The 26,545-nt window shown below is 36.4% G+C and overlaps 2 protein-coding genes, 2 long non-coding RNA genes and 1 pseudogene across 7 annotated transcripts in view; 3 read left to right on the forward strand and 2 right to left on the reverse strand.

The window, feature by feature from the left end:
- The window catches only part of Rtnl1 (reticulon), a 128,973-nt gene that overhangs the window by 84,578 nt on the left and 17,850 nt on the right, over positions 1-26,545 (forward strand). The window contains exons 1-2 of one of the 4 annotated variants that reach the window (XM_077399474.1): positions 14,987-15,561; positions 20,349-20,384. The exons of 1 other annotated variant lie outside the window; for it this stretch is intronic. In XM_077399474.1, coding sequence (XP_077255600.1) covers positions 15,414-15,561; positions 20,349-20,384 — 184 coding nt within the window. In that variant the 5' untranslated portion in view covers positions 14,987-15,413. Of the gene's footprint in view, positions 1-14,985; positions 15,562-20,348; positions 20,385-26,545 lie in introns of those variants that run through there. 2 more of the 4 variants (XM_077399472.1, XM_077399475.1) reach the window with 2 other exon arrangements.
- LOC143893761 (uncharacterized) lies at positions 792-5,354 on the forward strand. Its single transcript, XM_077399480.1, has 2 exons — positions 792-1,655; positions 1,726-5,354. Exons 1-2 carry the CDS (start codon positions 916-918, stop codon positions 2,246-2,248), a joined length of 1,263 nt encoding a protein of 420 aa, XP_077255606.1. The 5' UTR covers positions 792-915; the 3' UTR covers positions 2,249-5,354.
- Positions 5,376-6,811, forward strand: LOC143893765 (uncharacterized). The gene is made up of 2 exons (XR_013255922.1): positions 5,376-5,507; positions 6,662-6,811. It is a non-coding gene; the product is annotated as an uncharacterized LOC143893765 (long non-coding RNA).
- LOC143893766 (uncharacterized) lies at positions 16,224-17,942 on the reverse strand. Its single transcript, XR_013255923.1, has 3 exons — positions 17,785-17,942; positions 17,443-17,519; positions 16,224-16,721 (listed from the first exon to the last, which is right to left on the reverse strand). It is a non-coding gene; the product is annotated as an uncharacterized LOC143893766 (long non-coding RNA).
- On the reverse strand, positions 20,391-26,512 carry LOC143893760 (uncharacterized; annotated as a pseudogene).

Below are 26,545 nucleotides of genomic sequence, written 5' to 3' on the forward strand. Positions count from 1 at the left end.
TAATGTGGATACGACGATTCTTGTTTTGTATGTCTCTCGGCTGGATACAGAGCAGCCACCACTGACCATGCGAAACATGCATTGTCTCTTGATTGCATGTTTATATCACCGCATTCTTCTTTTTAATTTCTTGCGGTATTTCCACAAAACACCCCGCTTGCAATGGATTGTATTTGTTCACGTTTACCATTAAATTGAGTATACGCGACAACGCCCATCCGCTATCACGTTCCTGGAATTCCTCCAGCTTTGCTAAAGTAGGCTCGATGACGTGTCTCTTGTACCACTCATGCAGATCGGACTCGCAAAAGAGTTCATAGTTTCTCGTTGCGATACTTTTCTTCGCGCGTTTGTCACCCGCAACAAATTCACCATTAAACACTGTGTTAATTTTTACATTGTCATATCGCTGCATGACGTTCCGCACATGACTGAGTACAATTTCTCTCGCATTTATAAGAAATTGACGAGGGTCGATGTGTTTGGAATTTATCACTGCACCAGTCAATATACGGCTTTCAAAAGCTGGATCTATCTCGCGCCATCTGAGTCCTGTCTCACTCGCACTGTATCCAGCACCCACATGTACGAAACGTTGACGTACCAAGTCTTTCAAACCTTCGAGTCTTGCGATACAAGCGACCAATGACTGTTTGAGACCGATCGATGACTGATCGATTGATAATCGTGGCCGCTTAATTCGGATTTGTTCTTCCAATGATTCCATAAACTCGTCACATCGTTGCTCCCACGCGGCAAAGTCTTCCCTCGAATTTAACTGTGTGGATTGCTCCAACAACTCTTACTCCATGTTATTGCACGATTCTCTTGCTAACGCATTTGTTGCACTCACGACTTCCAGTTCTCGACTATTGAGCGTATCCTCCAGATTCGTCATTTTATATTCTACTAATAATGCATCGTTTGCTTATCATATCTAATTTCATCTCAGCAGCCGTACATCGGCGCTATTTGCAAAATTTGCAGTTTTGCACGTGTTCGATGAAATCATTGCGAGACACGTACGTTCACGAAAACGCGCCATTGACTTTTGGTGATTTAATCTGTATCAATGCAGCAGCCGTACATCGGCGCTATTCGCAGTTTTGCACGTGTTCGATGAAATCATCGCGAGACATGTCGCGACATGTTCTTCAAAACAATAACGCTCCATTGAATTATGCAAAATTGCAAATTTTGCAGTTTTGCACGTGTTCGATGAAATCATCGCGAGACACGTCGCGACATGTTCTTAAAAATAATAACGCTCCATTGACTTATGCGAAATTGCAAAATTTGCAGTTTTGCACGTGTTCGATGAAATCATCGCGAGACACGTATGCTCTTGAAAAGAAATCATATTTGATGCCCGATGAGGTAATCTCATCACGAATGTTCTTGACAAAGATATCACATTTAACGTATATGTGGATTGTGGTGGCGGTCACCATGCAGCAGCCGTACATTGGCGCTATTTTTGCAAGATTTGCAGTTTTGGGTATGTATAAATGGTCTACGAGAATTCTAGAGCGCAGTCGAGAGTTCAATACGGTTCAAGTAAGATGCAATAAACAACCTCCAGATACGATGAACACTCACGGTGCGAACTACTACGTTCCGATTCAGGACGAAACGTGTGAGAAACAGCACAATGAGTAAGTACCGCTAATTTTCATATATACTTGTGCAAAAAAACTTAATAAACATATAATTATATTTTTTCAGTTTTGATAAACCCTGCTACACGCCACGTATTTTGGGAAGGAGATTTGCCTTGACGTCAACAGCGTATAAATTTTTGGATGTTGGAATCAACGCGGGACCTATGTCCTCTGTGGATATACTTATTGGCGATAACCGAGGCAATCGGATAATTCTGCCACATGCAACGTGGGTGACATTCATCGAAAAACGTGCAGATATACAGCGACTCGTGCAGTCATTGGCACCATCATTGCTAACGTTTCGAGATCTTGAGCTTGTTAAAATACGTGACGCAGATATTGTAAAATTGACGTCGTGCGGCACCAGTTTGTACATGAAACCGTCATCTGTACTCTTTCTGTTCGAACTAGAACATTGCGTCGAGAACGTGTATTTTCAACTATGTCAAAATGTTCACGGCGTAAGTGAAAAATTCAAACAGTTTGTAACAACTTTACGTCAAAATTGTATCACCGCTAAGGTCGTCACTTTGAGTAATGTTGTGAAGATTTTAGTTGGAGGTCGTTGCTTATTAAAAAGTTAGGTAATTTTTTAGAAAAACTTACACAGCTCCTTATCTCCAATATTGATAAAAATATGCTCATTCGACGCGTTTTTGTATAAAACGAAGGAATTGTGTGGATGGAAAAGTGTATGCGTGTATACAGTGGGTTGGCTTCTCTGCGGGTGCTCCACCTCCAAAAAACTAATCTAACCTAACCCAATTGTTGTGTGGGTGGAAAAGTGTATGTGCGAGCATACATATATGTGTGATTCATCCGCACAAAAATTGGGTTGGGTTAGGTTAGTTTTTTGGAGATGGAGTCCCCCGCAGAAGGGCGGAACCCATTGTATCCACGCATACACTTCCACCCACACAACAATTAAGTTAGTAACATATATATATATATATAAACAAATGTCCTGACTGACCGACTGACTGACTGACTCATCAATGCCCAGCCCAAATCCCTAAATTTAAAAACATGAAATTCGGGGAATATATTTCTTTCGTGACATAAGCACCTGTGACTAAGGGATTTTTAGAAAGTTGACTTTTAACGAGGTGAAAAAGGGTAAAATGTGTTTTCATGGATTCCTCGACGGGCCGTCAAGCTTAAAGTAGTCTATATACATATATCATAGAATTACATATTACTATAGCACGCCATTTTGCTATTTAATACTATCATAAAAGTTCTAATACCAACCCAGGAAAAAATGGAGAAGATCTGACCATGTCTGATTTTATAAAATGAGATACAACGAGATCTGAAATTCAAGTAAAATCAGATCTGATTGGATACAATTTTATCTCGCCAGATCTGCATGGCCGTATTTAATCACATGCAGCCAGATATGCTAAACTATAATCTGATCTCACCAGATCTGACCATTGCTGCCGTTCGATATTGAATCGCAGATCCAATCGGATCTCTTCCGATCTAATCGGACATTATCTGATTGCTTCAGATCTCCTGAAGTACGAGCAGACATTATGACTCAGATCTTGTCGGATCTGAGCAGACCTATCCAGACATATCTTGATCTCACCAGATAAGACCAATCTTGGCTTACAAAGTTGTGTTGCTGATTCAATCAGATCTTTTCCGATCTTGCCGGATCTGAGCAGACCTAGTCAGACATATCTTGATCTCACCAGATAAGACCAATCTTGGCTTACAAAGTTGTGTTGCTAATCCAATCAGATCTTTTCCGATCTTGCCGGATCTGAGCGGATCTCGCCAGTATAGAACTTATAAAAATTTTGTTCTCAAATCGTCCATTATTAATTTTTACACCCAATGTTGGACATTATTATATCAAATATAATATTAACTCTGTAAAGGGAAAGCTTTTAAATGATTTTTGGTCAAAAAATCAATTAATTTTTATATTAAAAACAGTTTTCTCAATTTTTTGAAACATTAACATTTTATAATAAATATAATCTCTGCCAATTTAATAATAATTGTTAATTTTGACACCATATTTAGAATTTATTATAAATATTCCATTAAAAAAATACCGTGCAAAATTAATTAATAATATATAAATATAAAAGATTAATGTGTATATGTATATATAAAACATAAATCTTTTAAATTATTTTGCAAACATACCTTATAATTTAAACTGATAAAATAATATAATTACATATAAACTTATATAGTCATATAAGATTATATATGATCAGATCATAATGTTGCATCTCAAAGTATCCGATAGATGGCATCCGACGGAATCTGATTCTCGTATTTAAAATTTGATGAACAATGGTATAAGAACGGTATCAGACACGGCAGTGTCGTGCTAAGTTGCGCCAAGTTATGTAAATCGTAGAACGGCACAACTTTTGTATCGTAGAGTCCACTTTTATAATAAAGTGGCACATTTAAAAAATAACATTTGAAAACAACAATTTTCTGCAGTGGATGGACACCGGATCGGATCAGATCTACTCATGTCTGATTGGATCTGAGCAGATATAATAGATTATATTATTCTCGTTACATATCTGACTCTATCCTCCAGGATCGGATCAGATCTACTCATGTCTGATTAGATCTGATCAGATAGGGCCAATATTTTGATCAAACCAGATCTGAGTGGATTGGATCTGATGAGATCTGTTCAGATCTCTTCCATTTTTTCCCGGGAAATTAAATTGATACTTAAAGAAAAGAAATTATTTTATGTCTAGACGTATTTATAATTCATTGAATTATTATTAAGCTATTACATAAATGAAAATGCAGAATTAAAATTATGTCTAGACAAAATCTTAATTTTGAATTTATTTTATGTTATGACATAAAATTTTTTCGGGAATTAAAATTATGCACATAATTGTAATTGCCGATTTTGTATTATGTATGTAATTTTAATTCTAGAATTTTTATTATGTACATAAATTTAATTTTAGAATTTTTATGTACATAATTTTAATTCTTGAATTTCAATTATGTACATAATTTTAATTCTTGAATTTCTATTATGTACTGTGACGTTGCGGCTCGCCGCCCCGTCGCGGCGCCCCGCCGCCGTCACAAGGCGCGGAATTTCGCGCCCAGGGACGGACCAGGGAGGCAACGACGAGATCTCCAGGGGTCGTATTTAATCGCGTTTCCGCATTCTGATTACTTCTTTTTTTTGCAATGTAATACGCGCGGCACCTCACCCACACCACGGCAAACCTTCGAGGGAGTACTTGGCGAAGAAAATCAAGGACGATCGATAATCCGGGAGGAGTGGCAAACGCGGAAGCAGCAGAGATCGCGGGCTGGCGAGAGCAACGCGGCAGGCGGGCGGCACGTGCGGCAGCGACGGACGAGGCCGCCGATAGCGGGGCCCCAAGCGCTTGGGTAAACACCCGGCTTCAGCAAATGATCTCCACCAAACATCGACCTACGGGGTGACTGATCACCGCCCCAGGGTCAAACCGGAGGCCCACCGGCGAGAACCGAATTCCGCCCGCTGCTAAGGACAGAATTGAGGAGTCGCACGCCGCCGAGGGACCGTTGCACGCCCCCGAAGGATCTTGTATCGACAGCACTGCGCCGGGACACCGCGGGCTTGCAAGCTCGCGTCCGATTGGCTCGCGCGCCCCTCAGGAAGGGGTACCGTATCGATTCCGCAATCGAGCGGGTCTAGCGTTTTCACTCTCTGGTCGTCCGTCGGCGAGATACGTTTCGTAAGATACGCGATAGCCACCCCGAGTCGGGTATTTCGATATTTGTCTGGAGGATCGAGGATCGTGGTGGAAGGCGACGGCGAGGAGCCCAGGAGGAGGCGTATCCCCGGTGAGGTTGCCCGTAAATCGCGATATGTAAAGCAACGACACCGCCCTCCGGTACACGCTCTCGCTCGGGATAACGTATGTTAAGATTGAGTGTAATTTCGCGATCGATAACGAGAGCGAAGGGCCTCGGGATGGTATCGTGGCCGCGGAACCGTGGTACAAGCGTTGTGGCGAATCCCTGGAGATCGCGATAGGCGTTAATGAGTTCGATATCGCGAGTATATTGCGTTGTCCTCGCGACCTTGGTGTACGGCCGCATACGGGCCGGTAGCTCGTCAATTGCGTTACCGTTTCTTCGCGTCGGGAAATTCTGGTGTTCGAGCGTCGGTGTTAGCGTCTCGATTTGTGTTCGGATCTCGTTATTACGGGTTGATAATTGTGCTCTCGCGTTGAGAAATTTTGCGTCCGGCATTACTTGCGTTGCGTCCTATACTCGCGTTAAGAAATTACCGGCGTTCACACGCTTCGTGCGTTTAGATGTTACTTGCGTAGTTCTTCCTGGCGTTCCGTGGTTATTAGACGCGTACTCCGAGTCAAAAGTGGTGTGGCCTTCTCCACACCTGGCGCCCAACATTATTAGCGATATCGCGACTTGCTTGGTTAAATGACTCGGCGCCTCCCCGTTGCGCCCAAGCCGAATATCTCGCGTTAAGTTAAGATATTCGGTTCCGGACGTGGTTTTCACGCAATCCAAGCGTGACGTACCATTATTTTGCGACATTTTGCGTTGAACCTCACTCTCGTGAGTGATGTTAAGTGTAGTATTCTTGCGTGTTATAATTTCCAACTCGAATTATTAATTGTTTGAGAATAGAATCTTCAGCGTGTTTATTAGAGACCCAATTAATACTCCGTGGGTGTCTCGCGTCCGCGTTAATATTAATTCTGTTAAATGAATCTCGACACCCCGCCACCGGCTATTTTTGACTTACTTATCGAATTTATCTTGTGTTTGATCGAAGCCGGATGGATCAACGTTGTTATTTTCTCGACAACCAGTACTCGATAAATGTTATATTCTTTGTTATCTGACTGAGTATGAAATTAACGTGTCACCCCGCCGAATATCGCGCCGCCCTTCATTAACCCCGCTCGTGATTAGGTCAAGCTAGCCGATTCCACGCACCTCCACACTTCGTTTTGCGTCTCGTTTAGGTTTTCGCGATTTCGTGGACGCGAAGGTACGCGTCTGGCGCCCAACATTCGGAACATTTCGTGGAGTATCGGAGGTGCGAGGAAATCACTGGAGAGGCCAACCATCCCGCTCTCCTAAGTCCTTTTGATCCGGCTCACGTCCCGGAGCGGTCCGGGAGTGCAAAAAGTCGTGACAGTACATAATTTTAATTCCCGAATTTTTATACACATAATTTTAATTCTTGAATTTTTATGTACATAATTTTAATTCTTGAATTTCCATTATGTACATAATTTTAATTCTTGGATTTTTATGTACATAATTTTAATTATTGAATTTCTATTATGTACATATAATAAATAGAAATTATATTATATTATATAAATAGAAATTCAAGAATTAAAATTATGTACATAATAAAAATTTAAAAATTAAAATTATGTGCATAATAAAAATTTAGGAATTAAAATTATGTACATAATAAAAATTCAGGAATTAAAATTATGTACATAATGGAAATTCAAGAATTAAAATTATGTACATAATAAAAATTTCTTTCAATTTAAAATTCTATATAAAATCTAAGATTAAAATAATAGTAGCACGTAATTTTAATTTTTATTTTTCATTATGTCATGGCATAATTTTTATTCACTGAAATTCTATTAACTATGACATTATTTTAATTCGTGAATTGTTATTATGTTGTAGCATAATTTAAATTTACTGAATTACTATGATAGTTTACATAATTTATATTTCTGCAATTATTATTATGTTACGACATAATAAAAATACATTAATATTATATCTCATGACATAATAAAAATGAATTAAAATTGTGTCTTGACATAAAAGAAATTCGACATATAAACTGTACCTTTCTCTATGTATGGCATGCCGTTTTGCTATTTATTCATAAAATTTTTATTTTGAATTAATTTTACGTGAATACATAATTTTAATTCATAAGGGCCTTAGGACATGGCTTTAGGATGTTATGACATAATAAAAATGGTTCCGAAAAACTATTTACTTCAGTTTAAATCAATTACTGAATTTTTATTTTAGATTAAAAAATCCTATTAATAAATAGTAAAACGACGTGCCATATATTGCATTTTCTTTGTTAATAACTTTTTAATAAGCAACGACTACTAAAATATATACATATTGGAACGCGCACTGGCAGTCGAAACGCGAGGAAAGAATAGGTGCTGTCAGAGGGGCCACCTATCCTTGTCGTACACTATAGCATACGTACAAAGTTAGAAAAAATTAGAAACTTGCACATTGCTTCCTCATCATACAAATCGCTATACCATTGCTCTTATTTTATTTTGCTCACAAAGCTCCTCTTATGACGAAGCTTGTATTTTATTTGATGCATTATTAATATTTATTAGTTTGGGTTCCTCATAGAGGAAGCTTTATGAGCGAAATAAAATAAGAGCAATGGTAGCGATCTGTATGATGAGAAAGCAATGTGCAAGTTTCTAATTTGCACACTTTTTTAATTTTAAATTTAATCTTTTTATGAATTGAGAGATAAAGGGTTAGCTTAGTAGCACAAGTGGGGTTTTACAATCGACGCAATGTCAAATCGATGTTGACTTTGGGAGTTCAGGCTACAAGGTCCATATGGACTTCGCACATGGACTTTTAATCGCGTATAAAGCTGGGTCTAATCAACTAAATCTTAAATAATTATATATGAAATAGGGGTAGAAAAGACTGAAGAATATAATAGAATTACTAATAGCCCAATATCTCAAAATTGGCGGAAGTTAGAGCAGCCACGGTCATTTCTCAAAAAATTTTATAAAGAAAGAACCCTATTACCGATTATCGTCAAATTCAATACCAACCTTCTTTTAATGATACTCTCTCTCTCAAGTCCTATTACTCGTGCCCGAGCGTGGCGACTTATTTTCATATACATGTGTTGCGCACGTGGATTATACACATTGTATATGAAACCTACAGTTTAACGCCGATTTCGAACGGCAATTTTTTAGAGAAATTCTCGTGGCAAGACATACTCTTGGTGGATTGCCATTGCTTTTCGAGAGGAGAACGAGCGAATAAAATTTTTTAGCTCTACCGGGAATCGAATCCGGGACCTTTGGCTCAATAGACCAGTGCGCTGTCTACTAGGCCACGCTCGTCCTCAATGATATTCTATATAAAATTAAATGTATAATTTATATATGTAACTTTTCAAGCAGACATCGGTAACTCCTTCACCGATCTTCGCCAAATTCAATACCTTCCTTAAGGGGATCCTGGAGTGACAGCGACACTGCATAATCGGTCTTAGCAATATCTTTGAATTGGCTGAACAGAATGGAAAATCCTTTTACACGATTAAAGTACGCACAAAAATGTAGAGGGCTATACATGATTTTTTCTGATAAACTAAAAAAAAATTATTTTTATAAATATTGTTTTTATCTGACGACAACATAAGTTTGCTTTATATAAAAATTCTGCAGTTTTTCTATAGAAAAAGTAGAAACTTGCACATTGTTTCCTCGTAGTTTTTAATTGTGCAAGTAGAAACTTGCACATTGCTTCCTCATAGTTCCTAAGTGTGCAAGTTTTTATTTTATTCGAGGTATAATTATCGGTATTTATTTGTTTTGGCTTCCTCATAGAGGAAGCTTTGTTAGCAAAGGTTCTGATTTCACACTTAACTCTTTTGGGGACTGCGTAAATAATTATGTACATTCACTAAAAAATACTAACAATACTTGTCCACTTAAAAACTAAAACAATATGCAGATTTCTACTTACATATTTGGTTGATCAGATCAAGTTTTATAAAGCTTCTATGTATGTACGAATTCTTCGAAATTTCAAATGTGTGTAATACGAGATCTGATCAATCAAATTTTAACCAATTATATATAAAATAGGGGTAGAAAAAACTGGAAAATATAATAAAATTAAAAATAAATCGCTATCTCAAATATTGAGAAAGCGGCAGCGTAAAACACATTTTTCAAAAAAAGGAAAATCTGCATAAAATCTATACCGGTAGACCGATTTCAATAAAATTTGAGGAGCACATACTTTCTATGATACTCTATTTGTGTGCAAAAATTCAAACTGGTATCTAAAAAATTGTAGATGCGTGTACAAAAATCCGCGCACACACACACACACACACACACACACACACACACACACACACACACACACACACACACACGCAAACACACACACACACACACGCACACGCACACGCACACGCACACGCACACGCACACGCACACGCACACGCACACGCACACGCGCACGCGCACGCGCACGCGCACGCGCACGCGCACGCGCACGCGCACGCGCACGCGCACGCGCACGCGCACACACACACACACACACACACACACACACACACACACACACACACACACACACACATACTTCCGGACATTTTTTACTAATATGATTTTTCGACATTTTAGAACATTCTAAACCTATTTCCATCAAAATCTCGAAAAAAAAATTTTTCACCATTACAAAGCTTCCTCTATGAGGAAGCAAAATAGTGATGCAGCTCTCTACAAAAAACTGTCAGGAATAATATCGTGCAATTAGAAGTAAGATTTGAAGCCTAAAAAAAGATATTACTTAGCCCAATGGAAAATGCAAGGTTAGGTGCTATCCTTGTCTATATCCTTGTCTATACAAGGACAGATATAGGTCGATAACATAGAAAATGGTAATTTTGTCGGTTATACAGACGGCTCCAGCATCACCTTAAATGATATTCTATCCATCAAATAACTTACACATTTTTAAAGCAGAAATCGGTAACTTTTTCACCGACCCTCGCAAAATTCAAAACAACTTTCCTTTAATGATACTCTATATAAAATTACATGTACCTACATCTTATACACTTTTTAAGCAGAAATAGGCAATCCCTTCACCGATCCTTGCCAAATTCAATAACAATCTTTTTTTAATAATACTCTAGCCATCAAATAACTTTAGGCTTAGGATAGACCGAGGCGAATCGGATTAATATAAAGTTTTAAGACAGTTTTTGTTAGTGTTTTGTTTCAAACGAGCTGTTTCATCGTGCTAATTAGTAATTAGTAATTAGCACGATAAAACAGCTTATTTGAAACAAAACACTAACGAAAACTGTCTTAAAACTTATATTGATCTAATTCGCCCTGTGATCCGATTCGTCTCGGTCTACCCTATACATTTTTTAGGTAGAAATCGGTAACCCTTTCACCGATTCTCGCCAAATTCAAAACAACTTTTCTTTAATAATACTCTATATAAAATTACATGTACTATAACTTATACGCTTTTTAGGTAAAAACCGGTAACCCCTTCACTGGTCCTTGCCAAATTCAACACCAACCTACCTTTAATGATATACTCTATTCATAGAAAAAATTAAGCTCGATATCTCAAAATTTGCGGAAATTAGAGTAATCATGTAGATTTTTTTAGATATAAATTGGTAACCCTTTTATTATTAGTAATTTTTCTAATCTTTATATATATAAAATAGAATGTCTGTACGTCTGTTCTTTATACACTCTTAAACCCTTTGATCGATCTGGACCAACTTTGGCACAGTTATTCTCTCTACCCTTGCGCAAAATATAGGCGCAAAATCAATTTTTTATTACCGATTTTTATGGATACCGGTTCATAAAGTTTTTCCATCATAATTTAATTATTTATTAATATATCGATTTTCTGGAAACTGTTGCCAACCCTAATAGCACATGATGGAGTATGTAAAACGTATATACTCCATCATGTGCTACTAGGCAAAATTTTGACCGCAAACTACTCATTTATTAATAGACTCTACACCCCTGGAAAAACTGTAATGTGAAAAATAGAATGTCTGTATGTCTGTTTTTTATACACTCTTAAACCCTTTGACCGATCTGGACCAACTTTGGCACAGTTATTCTCTATACCCCTGGCAAAACATTAGGCGCAAAATCAATTTTTTATTACCGATTTTTATAAATGCCGGTTTCCAATTAAAGTATTTCTATGATAATAATTAATCAAATATATTTTCTAATGATGATGGGCTCAATTTTTCCGTTTTCCAGAAAATCGATCCATTAGTGGAATGAGTAGTTCGTGGAAGAAATGGAACCGGTTTTTGTAAACTCTCTAACAATATTGCGTCCGTAACTCGCTCGCGTGCATTTCTTCGCGTCCGCGCGATGCGTGGGATAAATAAATATATATCTCTATTATTATATAAAGAGAAAAAGTTTGTTTGTGCTATTGTTCAAGGTAATCTTAGAAACTATTGAATCGATTTCAAAAATTTTTACACTGGTGGATAGCTTATATCTTCCTGAGTAACATAGGCTATGTGCCATTGTGCTACAACTCAATTTGAAAAAAAATTCGGGATATCTAAAATTTTAAATTTTTTAAAAGAGTCGTACTTTTAATGACTTTTCCTATTCAGATTTTCCTAATCAACCAAATCTTAAAGTGTTATATATGAAATAAAGGTAAAAAACTGAGGAATATAATAGAATTTAAAAAACTGCTAATAATAAAAGAGGTACCGAACTTTGTCTAAAAAAATCTACGTGATTGCTTTAATTTCCGCTAATTTTAAGATATTGAGCTAATTTCTTTTTGTGTAAATAGATTGAAAAAAAATTTGGGATAATCTAAAATTGTTAAATTTTTCTAAAAGGTCGTATATTATAATGTACTTTGTCATTTGATTTCATAAAAACAAAGTTAGTGTTTGATATGCGAGATCTAAAGGTTAAAACTGAGGATTATGATTAAAATAAACTATACATTAATAAAGAGTACAAGGAAGTTGGTATAAACAAAAAAACAACGTGATGCTTTAATTTCGTACTTTTAATGATGAGCAATACTTTTGAAAAGTATAAGGTTATTGATTATTTGGGAAAATGAAAAAGTTCAGAAAATTTCCTAAAAAGTCTAAAGTAACAGTTTTTGTCGTTTAAGTAAACCTATTCAAAAGCGTGTGTTGAAGCGAGTGAGTAAGGTTATTTGCTAAAATGATAAGTATACATGTAATTTAATAGAGTATATAAGACGTTGGTTTAACCACTAAAAACGCGTAATAGACCTTAGGTGACGCAAAAAGCTATAATCATATATATGTTTTGATTTTACATGGGAATAGATCGCTAGAATAATTAACACAATATAAGTCTTTTGTACGTTTAAGAAAGACGCTGATGGCGAGCACGGTTAACAAGTTTGTATATATTTCAAAAGGCAAAGCTTTTAGCCCGCCCGAACGCGGCAAACAACAGCATTAATTTCAGTTCGCCTTTCAACAATTTAAGTGTACAGTCTGAGTAAGAACATCGGAAATGGCACACACAACACACACACACACACCACCACACACACACACACACACACACACACACACACACACACACACACACACACACACACACACACACACACACACACACACACACACACACACACACACACACACACACACACACACACACACACCACACACCACACACACACACACACACACACACACACACACCACACACACACACACACACACACACACACACACACACACACACACACACACACACACCACACATACACACACACACACACACACACACACACACACACACACACACACACACACACACACACACACACACACACACACACACACACACACACACACACACACACACACACACACACACACACCCACACACACACACACACACACACACATACACACACACACACACATACCTACACACACACACACACACACACACACACACACACACACACACACACACACACACACACACACACACACACACACACACACACACACACACACACACACACACACACACACACACACACACACACACACACACACACACACACACACACACACACACACACACACACACACACACACACACACACACACACACACACACACATTTTTTTAAATTGCGATTCACCAACGTTTTAGAACATTCTGAACACATTGGCATCAAAAACTAAAAAACCAATTTTTTCTTCGGTCTTTTCTACCCCTATTTCATATATAATTCTTTAAAATTTAGTTGATTAGACCTAGCTTTATATGCGATCAAAGGTTCATATAAGAGGTTTATGAAAACAAAGCTTCCTCTATGAGGAAGCAAAAGACAGGTGGCCCCCTTGAAGCGTTGAACAGTCTATCTTTTCCCTCGTTTTTCGCTTAGCGTAGGCAGTACGCGTACCAGGAAGTATATATATATTTTAGTGGCAACGATCCCCAACTAAAATCTTTACAACATTACTCAAGGTGATGACCTTGACAATATATTTCAAAATTATGGAAATTGGAGGTGGCTCCCTAAAACTAAATATTTATCAAGATTATACATATAATGTTTTACATTTTTAATTTTAAACTTTTAATTTTCTTATTAGAAAATATCAGAATATTTTCATCAAAGCGTGTCCGTGGACAAAATAATTTTTATAGATTATTTTATAAATAATTTATATATAGATAAGTGAACAAAATTTCTCTTGACATTTTGATATTTTGACTCTAATTTGATCACGTCGTTTAATCGGCATTAGTTATAAAGATTTGTATAGAAGAAGAAATGTTATTGAACGATAATACAAGATATTTCTTACTAGAAACACTCAAAAATAATTAGCATTTTGGAAGTTTTATAGTATTTTATAATATCAGATACACGATGTATTGTTAAATGGTTGATACATTTATGGAAAAAGTAATCTTAATTCCGCGGAAAAAATAAATCTATATGGAATAACATGTTTTTATTTAAAACATCGTTTTTCGCAAAAAATTTTAAAAACAAGAAAATTAATAACACATTTGCGTTTGAACATTATCTATAAATTGTATATTCTTTCTAAGAAAAAGATTTTGTATTATTTACTTACAATTTTTAAATTGATCGATTTGTCTCATTATTTTGTGCAAAAATATTAAAGCAAGATATTTGTTGCTATATTCGTTTAGATGCAAAAGCTAAAGAAGATAACCTTTTAAGATACAAGCGTTCCTTTTTATTTTGTCCAGTTTTTACTTGATTTATTTCTTGAAATTTTTATTAAATTGTGAGATATTTACAAAATCTCTTTTGAGTATTGTTGTGGTTTTTCGATCGCGATCAATTCGTCACGTAGCTTCTTATCGGCCGCTAAAGTGCGAAGTGCGAGGACTGCGAGGTTCCGAGCAATATGGCGATGAGCCTGGAGGGTGGGGAGCAGAGGGTTTGGCGGGGAGAGGACTCGAAAGACCTCCGGTGGGTCGATAACAGGCCTCAGTCCTCATCTCGCTGTGCGACGAGTTACGGGTTAGGGATTCTCCGCAGTTCTCAACTCCGAAATACCGGTTAGCTATGTGAATCCTCAAAAGTCGAACCTGTCGAACACGCTCCTTTTCGCCGCGGATTCGTTCTTATCTCCAGAAACAATAAACGGGGTTACGCCTTCGTCGTCGTCGTCGCCATCGTCATCCTTGGCACCGTTGTTACTTTTGCCGTCGTCGCCGTCGTCGTCGAAGTGCGTCATTCAGCACACGCGCGCGCGCGCGCGACGAGATACGCCATCGCTTCCGCGAACGTTCGCCAGGCGCGCTGACACGCCAAAGAGAGAATACTCCGAACCGGCGGCAGTGAACACTCAGCTCGGCGAACAGTGAGGGAGGTGCGCGTCGCGCGAGGACCTCGGCTATAGGTGTGCGTAAGGATGGCGGACTTGGACGCAGCGACGTGCCCCGCGCTTGCTAAGAATGTCGATGAGGGCAACCAGATCTGCAAGCGGCCCAGCGCCGGCGCCAACAGCCCTGCGTCGACGGCCAACGGCAGTCCCTGCTTCTGGAACATTCTGAACCCTCGTAGGTTTTTCTCGACACTTAACTCGACATTCCGCACCTCCGTTTCAAGGATAATTTTCTTTTTTTCCCTTCTCGGTCACCTCCAACATCCCCCTCGCGAGCGCGCGTTCAATACTCAGAGCTCTAATTTGTAAAAATTATATACATGTTTTATACTACTCCCGAACGATATTGGGTAAAACACATCCCCCCGCTGTTGGCGAGATCTATCATGGTGTTTCTTCGTCGAAAGGTGAAATTGGATTGCAAGCAGATTTTAATTAGTCCTCGTCGATGATCGCTTTCATGTCGGTGACCTGGGCTTCGCCCTGCGCAGATGCTACCTGCCCGAGATATCGGAGAATCTCCGATCGAAACTGGGTTATCGATCGGCCGACTACCTGCAAATAACATTTGTTCCAACATCATTAACTATTCGCGTTTATATTGAACTCATTTGCCCATTTGGGTTGAGTCCACGAAGCTCATTTCGTTCTTATTGTAGATGGAATGCCTGATGTAGAAAATGTCAATACTTATAAAAACGATCATTGTTTTGGGCAAAAATGGGTGTACATTCGATTCTGAATGACGAGGAGGGAGCAATTAACTTATTTTGTTTCTTTTATTGACACTAAATTAGTGCCAATTTAATTAATTCTTTTGATGAAATAAATATCGCATTATATCTCAACAAATAAATTTATTAGACCTGTTTTTAAATGTAAAGTGCCGCATTTTGTCATTGATATTATACTTTCGTACATTGTTAATACTGCAAACGAATGTTAGAAGTTCTATATGAAAGGTTTTTGAAATTTTACTCCGCACAAAAGATGGATACAAAACACCAAGTGCTTTACATTGTGATTATATTATATTAATTATTAATACTTTTTGGTAATATTTTGATTAAATCACGATGTACTAATAAAATCAATACAATTCACTGTGTTTTTATAATGCATTCGCTTGTCCGACGAACAGGTGAAATTCTGCTTTTGCAACACGCCAGCGCGGTGCGATACGATTTTTTACAACTTGAAGTAATTATCATCGCGACCTTGCATTACGTAACGCCACGAGATCCAACCGTGACCAACGTACATACAATTGACTTTCGAACTTTATCCTAAAAGTCATCCAGTCGGTGTCTGAAGTGTCATGGTGGCAATTGGTTGCTAAGAGAAAATTGCATAACTGCATTGTCGTTACTTTTATCAAATTAACATAGGAGGACGAGAAAATAACAATAATTTTACTCATTTAGTTATTTTATTCTTGTACCTATCTCTATACACTTTAGGAAAGAAAATGCTTGCGTCAAGAATTTAATATATTTTTTTTCAAAAAAAGTTAATTAAGGCTATAATGAGAAGTAAAACCATTATACGAGCATTAATAGATGTTACAGAAAATTCATATTTAATTCTTATATGTATTATTGTAACACATATATATTCCAACTATTCACTGTGTTCCGGTCACAGCCGGACTTAATACACAGTTATCATTAGACCAAAGCGTCTTAGTGTTTACAACTATTATTAACCGGTTATTGCGAGGAATGTTACCACATGCCTCGGTGGTCGAATTGGTACGACGCCCTACACGGAATGAGGGAGGTTCTAGGTTCGAACCCTGGCTGAGGTGATATTTTTCGCAATAAATTTTTTTTTTAATGTTCTAATGATAACTGTATATTAAGTCCGACTGTGATCGGAACACAGTGAATAGTTGGAATATATATGTGTTACAATAATACATATAAGAATTAGATATGAATTTTCTGTAACATCTATTAATGCTCGTATAATGGTTTTACTTCTCATTATAGCCTTGCTTCAAACGAGCGAAAAATAAGTTTCTTAAAGTTAATTAATTTTTTACGAGGAATCTCACCTTCTTTATATAGAATATCCATTTTTCAGTACTGATGAAACATTTTTAGATCCACCAGAGGCGTGCATCTTTGACACCTTGAATTTTAATGAAACAGTTTAGAGCATATGTTTATAAGACCTTTTCTCCCTAAATAAGCCACGGAATATCCCCTTCAATTTTTTGTACTTATTATACTTAGGAAACATCTTGTATGTGCAAATATCGCCGAATAACTTTTTTATATTATTTTACTAAAGTAGCATTTTTAATTGCGAATAACAGTGCGCGTTAATTATTAACAACTTTAAAAAAATTGAAAAAAGTACAAAATATTTTTGCAAATAGAGACAAGTTCTTTACCAAAGCGTCCGATAACGACGTGCTGTACGAGGCTAGTGATATGTACATACTGCACATACGTGATATATGCATAATATATTTAAAATATATACTACAGAGGCAACTTTTAACAAACGCTTATCATTTAACTTATTTCCGTGTTTGCACTGTAAAACTCCAGCGCTGTCTTCTTCATCGAACGTGAAAAAGCGACTTCCTCGATTCCAAAGCGAACCGTGTAACGTATCGCCGTTTCAAGGCAACAAGAGTCATATTGCGCAGTGCACACACGATCGATTGCTTTGGCCTGACTCTCCGTGCGATACGCGCGCGTGTATATAATTTGCGCTGGCGTGTATATAGTTCGAGATTATTTCCCACGCGATATATGTATATATATATAAAGTCAGGATATATGTGACATTGAAGGAAATCATGACATTTCCGTCATTATCGAGCACTATACACCCTATGCATTTTCATCTGGCAAACGAATCTTTATCTGCACTTACTGCATTGATACTCAGAGTAACAATAGAGCGCCCTTCTGACATTATCAATTACGGCTTATAGTGCTCACTAAAATTACTCACTTGAGTGACAAGTGATCTATATTTTTCGTTCGATATTATATTTTATTGCCTTGCAGATTGCTGATAATAAGCCTGTTTGTTTTAACTAAACTTCTTGTACAGTTCATCTTTTCTTTTTTTCTTTCCAACGTGAAAAGAAAAAGAGGAAAGATAAACCGTGTAAGAAGTTCAGCTAAAACGAACAGGCCTAATATATTAGAAATATAGCTTTAAATACTTTTTTGTTTAAAGGACTCATGTTCGAATCGCGTGCTTTTGAACTGCACAATATTATTTTAACTTGGGGAAGATGCACGCGCGAATGATAAAGGGATTGTACATTTATATGCACTTAACACATAGAGTGCGACACAATATCTAAATGAAAGGGTATTTACTCCTTTGACCCCTTCCTGTCTCGTGTACTTACTTTGTTTGTCTTTCGTTTGTCCCCTTATGGAGTAAAACGAGGAATGGTTTGACTCTTGGAGAATTATGAGTCGGACGAATAACTCGGGTCCAATATTAGTAGCTCTGTAGACTCCTAGAATAATGCAGCGAGTTATTTCCATTATGATAACAGCAGATAATGGCAATAGATCATTAAGAAACATAATTTAACGATAGATTCATCAGAATTTGTTTTAGACGAAATAATTGAGAAGCGTAATATTTAACAAATAGATAATAATATAATTTATTTGCAATATAAGAAGGTCATTGCCGAAAAACTCAAATAAGAGAGTTATAATTGAAGTGATTTATAGTTTATTCCCCGATAGTTAAGAAAATAATGTGAACGTTTCGACTGTACTGTAATAAAATTTGTTCGTTTTGAAACTACTGCGGTGCTTCGATAGTCTTTGAAGCGACGCAACTATTTCACTGCAGTAGCATCTCCCATCCGTATCGATTTATTACGCGATTATTAATAGAAGCGTAACCTGAAAAATGAGCTCAAAGGGGAATACATCGTGTGTGGTATAAATTACAATCTTTTACGTTTCTCGGTTTTGTTTAATCTTTTATTTCTAGCACTAATCTTTTACAATGAACGATTCTTCTCTCGCGAAGATATTAACAAATTTTTACAAATAATAATGTGCACGATCTTGGACGTGGCTGGTGAAAAGACACAAGCAATCTTTGTTGCATCCATTGATACCGTGTTGAATTTGTTTCTATCATTTCCTTTCTGCGCTTGCAGTTATCCTAAGGACGCTAACAGAATTGATCTATAACGATTGTACAACTTCAGATGCATGCAAATGATTCTGTCGCAGTTTATCGAAATCGCTTTAAAACTTTAATTATCTGTCTAGCTCTTTCTCTGTTAGCACTTTGAGATTATATTAATTGAGGCATTTGAGTGTAAAATTTTTGGAAATTTTGACTTTTGACATCAAATAGAGTAAAGGAAAAATAATTAATTGAAAAAGACTAATAAACGAGCAACGATAGTTGTTAGTTAATTAATTTAATTTATAATTTAATATATTGTATAATAATAAATTGATACGTTTCGACTATATACACCGAGTTTTCTTCAGTCATAATATTAGTTAAATATGGCTGAAGAAGACTTGGTGTAGTCAAAACGTACCAATTTATTATTATATTATTAAATTATACATTAAACTAATTAACTAACAACTATCATTGCTGTTTATTGGCCTTTTTCAATTAATTGTTTAATACGTACGAGCATGATTATTTATTTATTTAAAGGAAAAATAATGATACTAGATTATTGATAAGAATATCTTCTGTAAATATTGATTAGTAAATAAATAGCCGAAAAAGACAAAAGTAAAATAATCGTAAATGTTTAAAATTTATTTAAACAAGAAGAAGACTTCACATACCGTAAAAATTCTAATTCTGTTACTTAATAGATTTTGCAGCCAAATGTCTCACATCAGTTATTGACAGACTTAATCCGTAACCATTTGCACTTTATACGTTTGAATGATGAAATTCAATACTAATATACTCTAATTGTATTGTTTACAGACGCATGGTTTAACCCTGAAAGACTGAATCCAAAAGGTAAGAAAACAGAAGAAATGTATTGTTTTTTTGTAGCGTAGCAATGTACCAACTATCAATTGATTCAGTTGGAGATGTTTGCCATCATACGTTGCAGTTTATTTTTCCCAATATATTAGAATTTCAAGGTTGTGTAATATCTCTTAAGTAGTCCAAGTAATATTGTCGAAGTTATATCAATCTTTAATGATTTTTAAGAAGCTTTTTCATGCACAACGGATAAAATTTTGATATTCTAATAAATTAAGTTGGTCTCTTAATCCTCGCGCGAAACAACTTATTGTTACAAACATTGCATCGAATATTAAAATAGCGGACTAATTAATTAAGGGAAGTTTCAGTGACTTGGAAACGCAATAAGGATGATTTTTAAATGCTGTAAATAAAATTCAAATGTCACTGCAGCACTTTAAACGCTGTAAATAAAGTTCAAATGTCATGTATCTAGCTGCTCGAATTAATTATTGATAAAAAACAGAACACAATGTAATAGAACACAAATGTCAAAAAGACAAAATTAATTAAACATTATTAATATTGAGAAGTAAGACCATTATACGAGCATTAATATAGATGTTACGGAAAATTCATATCTAATTTTTATATGTATGACGTTCTTTTTTTTTTTACGCGGGGAAATCTTCGACTACTGGGTTCCCGGGCAAAACCTGGTATATGGCCCAGTAGCCTCCTCTATAAGAGGAGGGGGAAGACTCCCTTGCCTCCGGGGAGAGGCAAGAGGAGTGCCGGATTCCTACCGGCTAAAACCCCGCGGGTGTCCTTCTCGGCGCGTTTGTAGTAGGGGAGCCCCGGGTAGCGTAATGATTCGTCCGGGACATGTATAACGTTCTAACGTTATACATATTTAACATATTTAACGTTCTAATGATAACTGTGTTTTAAGTCCGGCTGTGATCGGAGCACAGTGAATAGTTGGAATATATATGTGTTACAATAATACATATAAAAATTACATATTAATTTTCCGTAACATCTATTAAGGGGTCATGCTTAGTCAGGAAGCCGAAAAATAGGTGATTTTTAAGAATTTTTTTTGCATAAACTATAAGACTTGTTTAAAATTGGGTTGGTCTATGTGAGAGAATATATTTTTATGAATGTAACATAATTTTTTTAATAAAAAATATTAATAATTAAAAAAAATACGGCTATCCTCCTGAAGGTTTTTTTAAAAAACTGGTTTTGCGGTGACCACTACTGCTCGGATCTGGATCATCTGAAATCAAAAAACCAAAAAGATTCTGTTAGTATATGAATATATCTTATTCGTGAACAAAGGATTTTTTGAAAAAATATTTTTACAAAATGGCGGCCGTTTTAAGGAAACATGCAATTTTTCGGGCTCTTAATTTTTCGTTTTTTTTTCAATAAAAAAAAAAGTTTTCATTAAAAAAAAACCCCTTCGTTCACGAACAAGCCCTTGATACACAGAAAAAGTACGAAAAAGTTTTAGGTCGATTGCTTTAACGGTTCTCGAGATATCGTGGTCACCGCATGGGGACTTTTTCGAAAAATGTAATTTCGAGAAAAACGCGTTTAAAGTTTGCGGTCTAGTTATCAGTAGAGTATAATTTAATTTTTTTAACTTACACAGAATCATCGATTCCAGGCCCATAAAGTAAGCCTTCTGCTGCCGAAGCCACCTCCAAAGCATCAATTTTCTCCTGTCTACGACGCTTTCTGGCCTCTCGTGTATTTTCTTGCGCGCGGCGCTTGGCAGTGGCGACGCGTTCTTGGTCTTCATCTGCCACGAATGCATGGGCATTTGGGCCAGTAGAAATTCCCATCGCTTGCATTATATATTTGTAACATAGCTTTTGAGCCTTCGTTAAAAACACAAGCTGACACATATGCAGCTATTTCAATTGGTATTAAGCCGCTTGGAAGAATTTTTGGACTGATTTTCCAAATCAGTTGATTATAACTTTTGTTGTTATTTTGCGTGAATCCACCAACACATCGATCTAATAACTCTTGTTTACTCAAGTCCTTGTAAATTGGTTTGATGGCCGTCAAAACATTAGTCGGCAAAGCGTCGTAGGTGTGTATAAAACTTTTTATTTTTTGCTTCTGATTGCTTGGTAACTCTGCGTACGCGCGCTGCCATTCGCACCACGATTCCGCTCCCGCCGGGCAGAGGTCATGTTTCGGATTTTCGTTTGTTGAACTTTGTAGTGATCATATGTAGCCCAAATAGCTGTTTTCATATTCTCTGTTGAGTCATAATTTCTACGTATAGCTAGACCATAATAAACTGTTAACTTATCGATCATTTTACCGGTTAGTTTGCTTTTGCCGCCGAGCCCTTTATTTTTCTTTTTACACTCACGTAATCGTCCATTCTCTTTTGGACGTGACCGATGCATTCTTTTTTATTTACAGTAATGTCTTCATAAGGCGCGGCATTTAAAATACCGGAGTACGTTTTTGAATCACCGTCTCCGATGTAGTTCTCGTACTTGACACCGTGCAGAGTTTCGGAACGCTTGAACATTTCAACAATCGCCTCATCGACCTCTATTTTACCGGATGATCTCTCGTGATTCGCCGTGCATTCGGCTTCATGATTTTCGAGCCATTCTTTATATTCAGAAGTATTTTGTTTTTTATTCCAAACTTCGCACATTTTACAATAAGCACTTTTTACCATGACATCGAGCACTTTATTACCGCTATAATAACCAATTATAGAAGTGACACCAAACAGAGATGTAAAACCTCGCTTTTTCCATGTTCCGTCCCCTGAAACAGTTAGTTTTGTATTATCCGGCCTGTCCAACGGTTTGCTCCATTTCTTCTTTAGCAGCTTTTTTAAAAAGCACATCACGAACAGTTTTATCGCACGAGTGAATGTGCTTTAAAATGATTTCATAGGTCGTGTGATAGAAAAACTTCGGCATGTCCATGAGTCCACAAAACTTTTGAGCACCTTTTAGTCCTAAACCAAGAACTCTCATCGTATTATAAATATAAAACGTTTATTAATTTCGTAAGAGTGATTTATAAAATTGCATGGCACGAAGGAATTTTCTGTGGCCGGCACTAATCACATAAAACTACAATTTTAAATCCTAGTCCCCGCGAGTACTGGCTGTCTGAAACTTTATATCACTATTGCATTTTTTGCACTTCACAAGCATTGCGATAGCCGAAAATACAGAAACAAAATTGATAATTCTATATTCTATAGAATTATCTTGCGGCACCACGATCTTTTTCTGCAACTCGATTTTTTTCTAGATGCACTAAAACTTACTTCGTTTATCTCCGCTGTCTTCTATGAAAGATTGTTTTCGCTTCTTTGACCTTGATTTGCGCGCTTCTAGCAGTGCTCTTTTGATTCGTGTGACTTTTTCATTCAAATTCATCGTGAAAAATGAAGCAAACACGTGAAAATTAAAAAGCAAAATACAGCAAAATCGAAGTAGGGCCGACCTTGAGCGCGCAGCTGCTGCGCGCTGCTTGCCGCCGCGCGCTATATCTGCTCTCGGAGCAGTACGTTCAAATTCGCATAACTTTGTCAATTTTCGTTTGATTGATATGAAATTTTCAGAAAACATTCTTGAAATGGCGTACTTCTAGAATATGCAAAAACCTAAAAATCGATTTTTTTTTTACTTTTTTAACTAGGCAAGACCCCTTAATGCTCGTATACTGGTCTCACTTCTCATTATAGCCTTTGCTTCAAACGAGCGAAAAATAAGTTTCTTATTATTAATATTATTAATTCAACATATATTAATACATAGTGATTTAAAAAATTTAGATGAAGGTATATATATATATATATAGATTACGTTAGATATAAATAGATTAGGTAAGACATAATTTAATTTTGGATTTACAAACAATTTTAATAACAGATGTGTTTATGCAAAAAAATTATTCTTATTATATATCCAATAATGTTTTCTAAAAATTCGGAAACTGTAAACTATTGTGTGATAAGATTGACTTTACATTGACTACATTCAACGGAAAAAATAGCTTAATGTAGTAAGCGCTTAGTGATTCTTATGATTGATTCTTGACCTTAGTTCTTCGCTGGATCTATTGGTATAGAAATCAATGGTATATAATAAAGAATCATTGGTCGCTCACCGAAATGTTTTTTCCGCTGAATGTACTCTCTAAAAGTCGAAATTATCACTCAAAACGAGTGAAATGCAAGTGCAACAAAAAGTGAAATTTAAGCTTATGTACTTCGAGTAATTCGCCACCATAAAAAAAAGTAAAATTTTACTCTATAAGTTGGAGTGAAATCGCACCATTTGAGTGAAAGGGCACTCTTTTTGAGTGCAGTAAATCAGTGTCCATAGGAGTGAATTATGTCACTCTATAATTTTGAGTAGAACATTTCACTCTGATGTTAGAGTCATTTATCAGTCATTTTTTAGTAAATCGTGATTCATCATAGCTTTAAAATGAGGTTGTATTACTTCGCGATAGAATAGCGGCTCCAAAAATTTGAGTGAAAAATTTACTTTTATCTTATGAGTCACGTACATTTACTCAAATTAGAGTGATAACCCTCTTTTTTTGAGTGACTTTTGCAATTACTCTAACATATTAGTGGCGAAATCACTCTATGAGATTTAGAGTCATTATTTTTTTTACTGCAAAAGCACGATCAGATAGCGTAAAACTGCGTTGCCAAAATTAAGAATCGTGTTACGTTTACAGCGTCAGCGAGATGCAGTTGATTGAACTTTATTAAGGCAACGATACACTTAGCAAGTAATGTCGCAACAATGCTCATATGCCGAGTTAAAGTGTGTTTACCGCGAACGACAGACGAGAACTGACAATTTACGCTTGAGACGGATTTTCGCTTATTAAGAAGGGCGGAAATTTATTAAAATAATAACCAATTGGGATGCGTGATGCATGGTAATTACTAAATAATAGTAATTAATGCGACAGTGACAACAGATTTTAATATACTTTCTTTGAGAAAATATATGAATGTGTAAGAGTGAAGAATATGAATGAATTGAGTATAAGAGCCGATATATGCGAAAAAAAAGACGATTCATTTAGATTGAGATATTTTGGAAAAGTTGAGAAAGTTTTAATCAATGTACTCTCTAAAAGTTGAAGAGTGAAATATCACTCATAACGAGTGAAATGCGAGTGTAACGAAAAGTAAAATTGAGCTTGTGCATTTCGAGTAATTTGCCATCACTTTAAGAAAGAGTAAAATTGCGCTCTATAAGTTGGAGTGAAATCGCACTCCATTTGAATGAAAGGGCATTCTTTTCGAGTGCAGTAGATCAGCGTCCATAGGAATAAATTATGTCACTCTACAATTTTGAGTGGAAAATTTCACTCTGTCAGAGTCATTTATCAGTCGATCTTTAGTAAATCGTGATTCACTAATAGCTTTAGAATGAGATCGTATCACTCTGGTAGAGTAACTGCTTTAAAAATTTGAATGAAAAATTTACTTCTATCTTATATAAGTGCCCGCATTTACTCAATTAGAATGACAATCCTCTCTTTTGGAGTGACTATTGCAATCACTCACAGAAAAAAAGAATTTGCTACTATACGGACAACTAACATTTTTTGCTGCGAAAGCTAATTAATTTTGCAATAATAGCAAATCCTTTTGTTGCAATAGCAAAGTTCAACAAAACTTTTGGTATTGCAACAAAAGGTTTTGCTATTATTGCAAAATTAATTAGCTCACGCAGCAAAAAATATATATTAGTTGTCCTATATTTAACAAATAGATTTGCTGTTGCAGCAAAACCTTTTTTCCGTGCTCTAATGTCTAATATATTAGTGGCGAAATCACTCTATGAGATTTAGAGAGTAACAGGTCACATAAACACAAATTGCAAAATAGAAGTTTACATCTTGTGTTAGGTGTCAAGAAACTTTGTTTGAGAAAGAAACTTTTTGAGAGAGTTTTAATTTAAAGGTTTTAATTTAAAATCTGAAAATTTTAAGACAAAATGAAGGTACGTAACAACATCCAGCACTCACGCGTAAATAAACAGACGTTTCATGAAGCGTCGCGTGGCTCGATATACAATAATTAGTTCGGCACGAACACGATTTCGCATTTTGGCGGCATATCCCTACCCGTTTCATCGGGCCCGCCACTGTTCCTCGGACGCTACTAAATATAACGT

This window comes from Temnothorax americanus, unplaced genomic scaffold (genome assembly GCF_048541705.1).
Source record: "Temnothorax americanus isolate GAGA-0224 unplaced genomic scaffold, ASM4854170v1 Scaffold127, whole genome shotgun sequence".
In the NCBI taxonomy this organism is placed as follows: domain Eukaryota; kingdom Metazoa; phylum Arthropoda; class Insecta; order Hymenoptera; family Formicidae; genus Temnothorax; species Temnothorax americanus.

Excerpts from the sequence above, each read along its gene's own strand:
- LOC143893761 (XM_077399480.1), top strand. The coding sequence starts at position 916 with ATGCATCGTTTGCTTATCATATCTAATTTCATCTCAGCAGCCGTACAT. Across the intron at positions 1,656-1,725 it reads TGTGAGAAACAGCACAATGA|TTTTGATAAACCCTGCTACA; the intron begins GTAAGTACCGCT and ends ATATTTTTTCAG.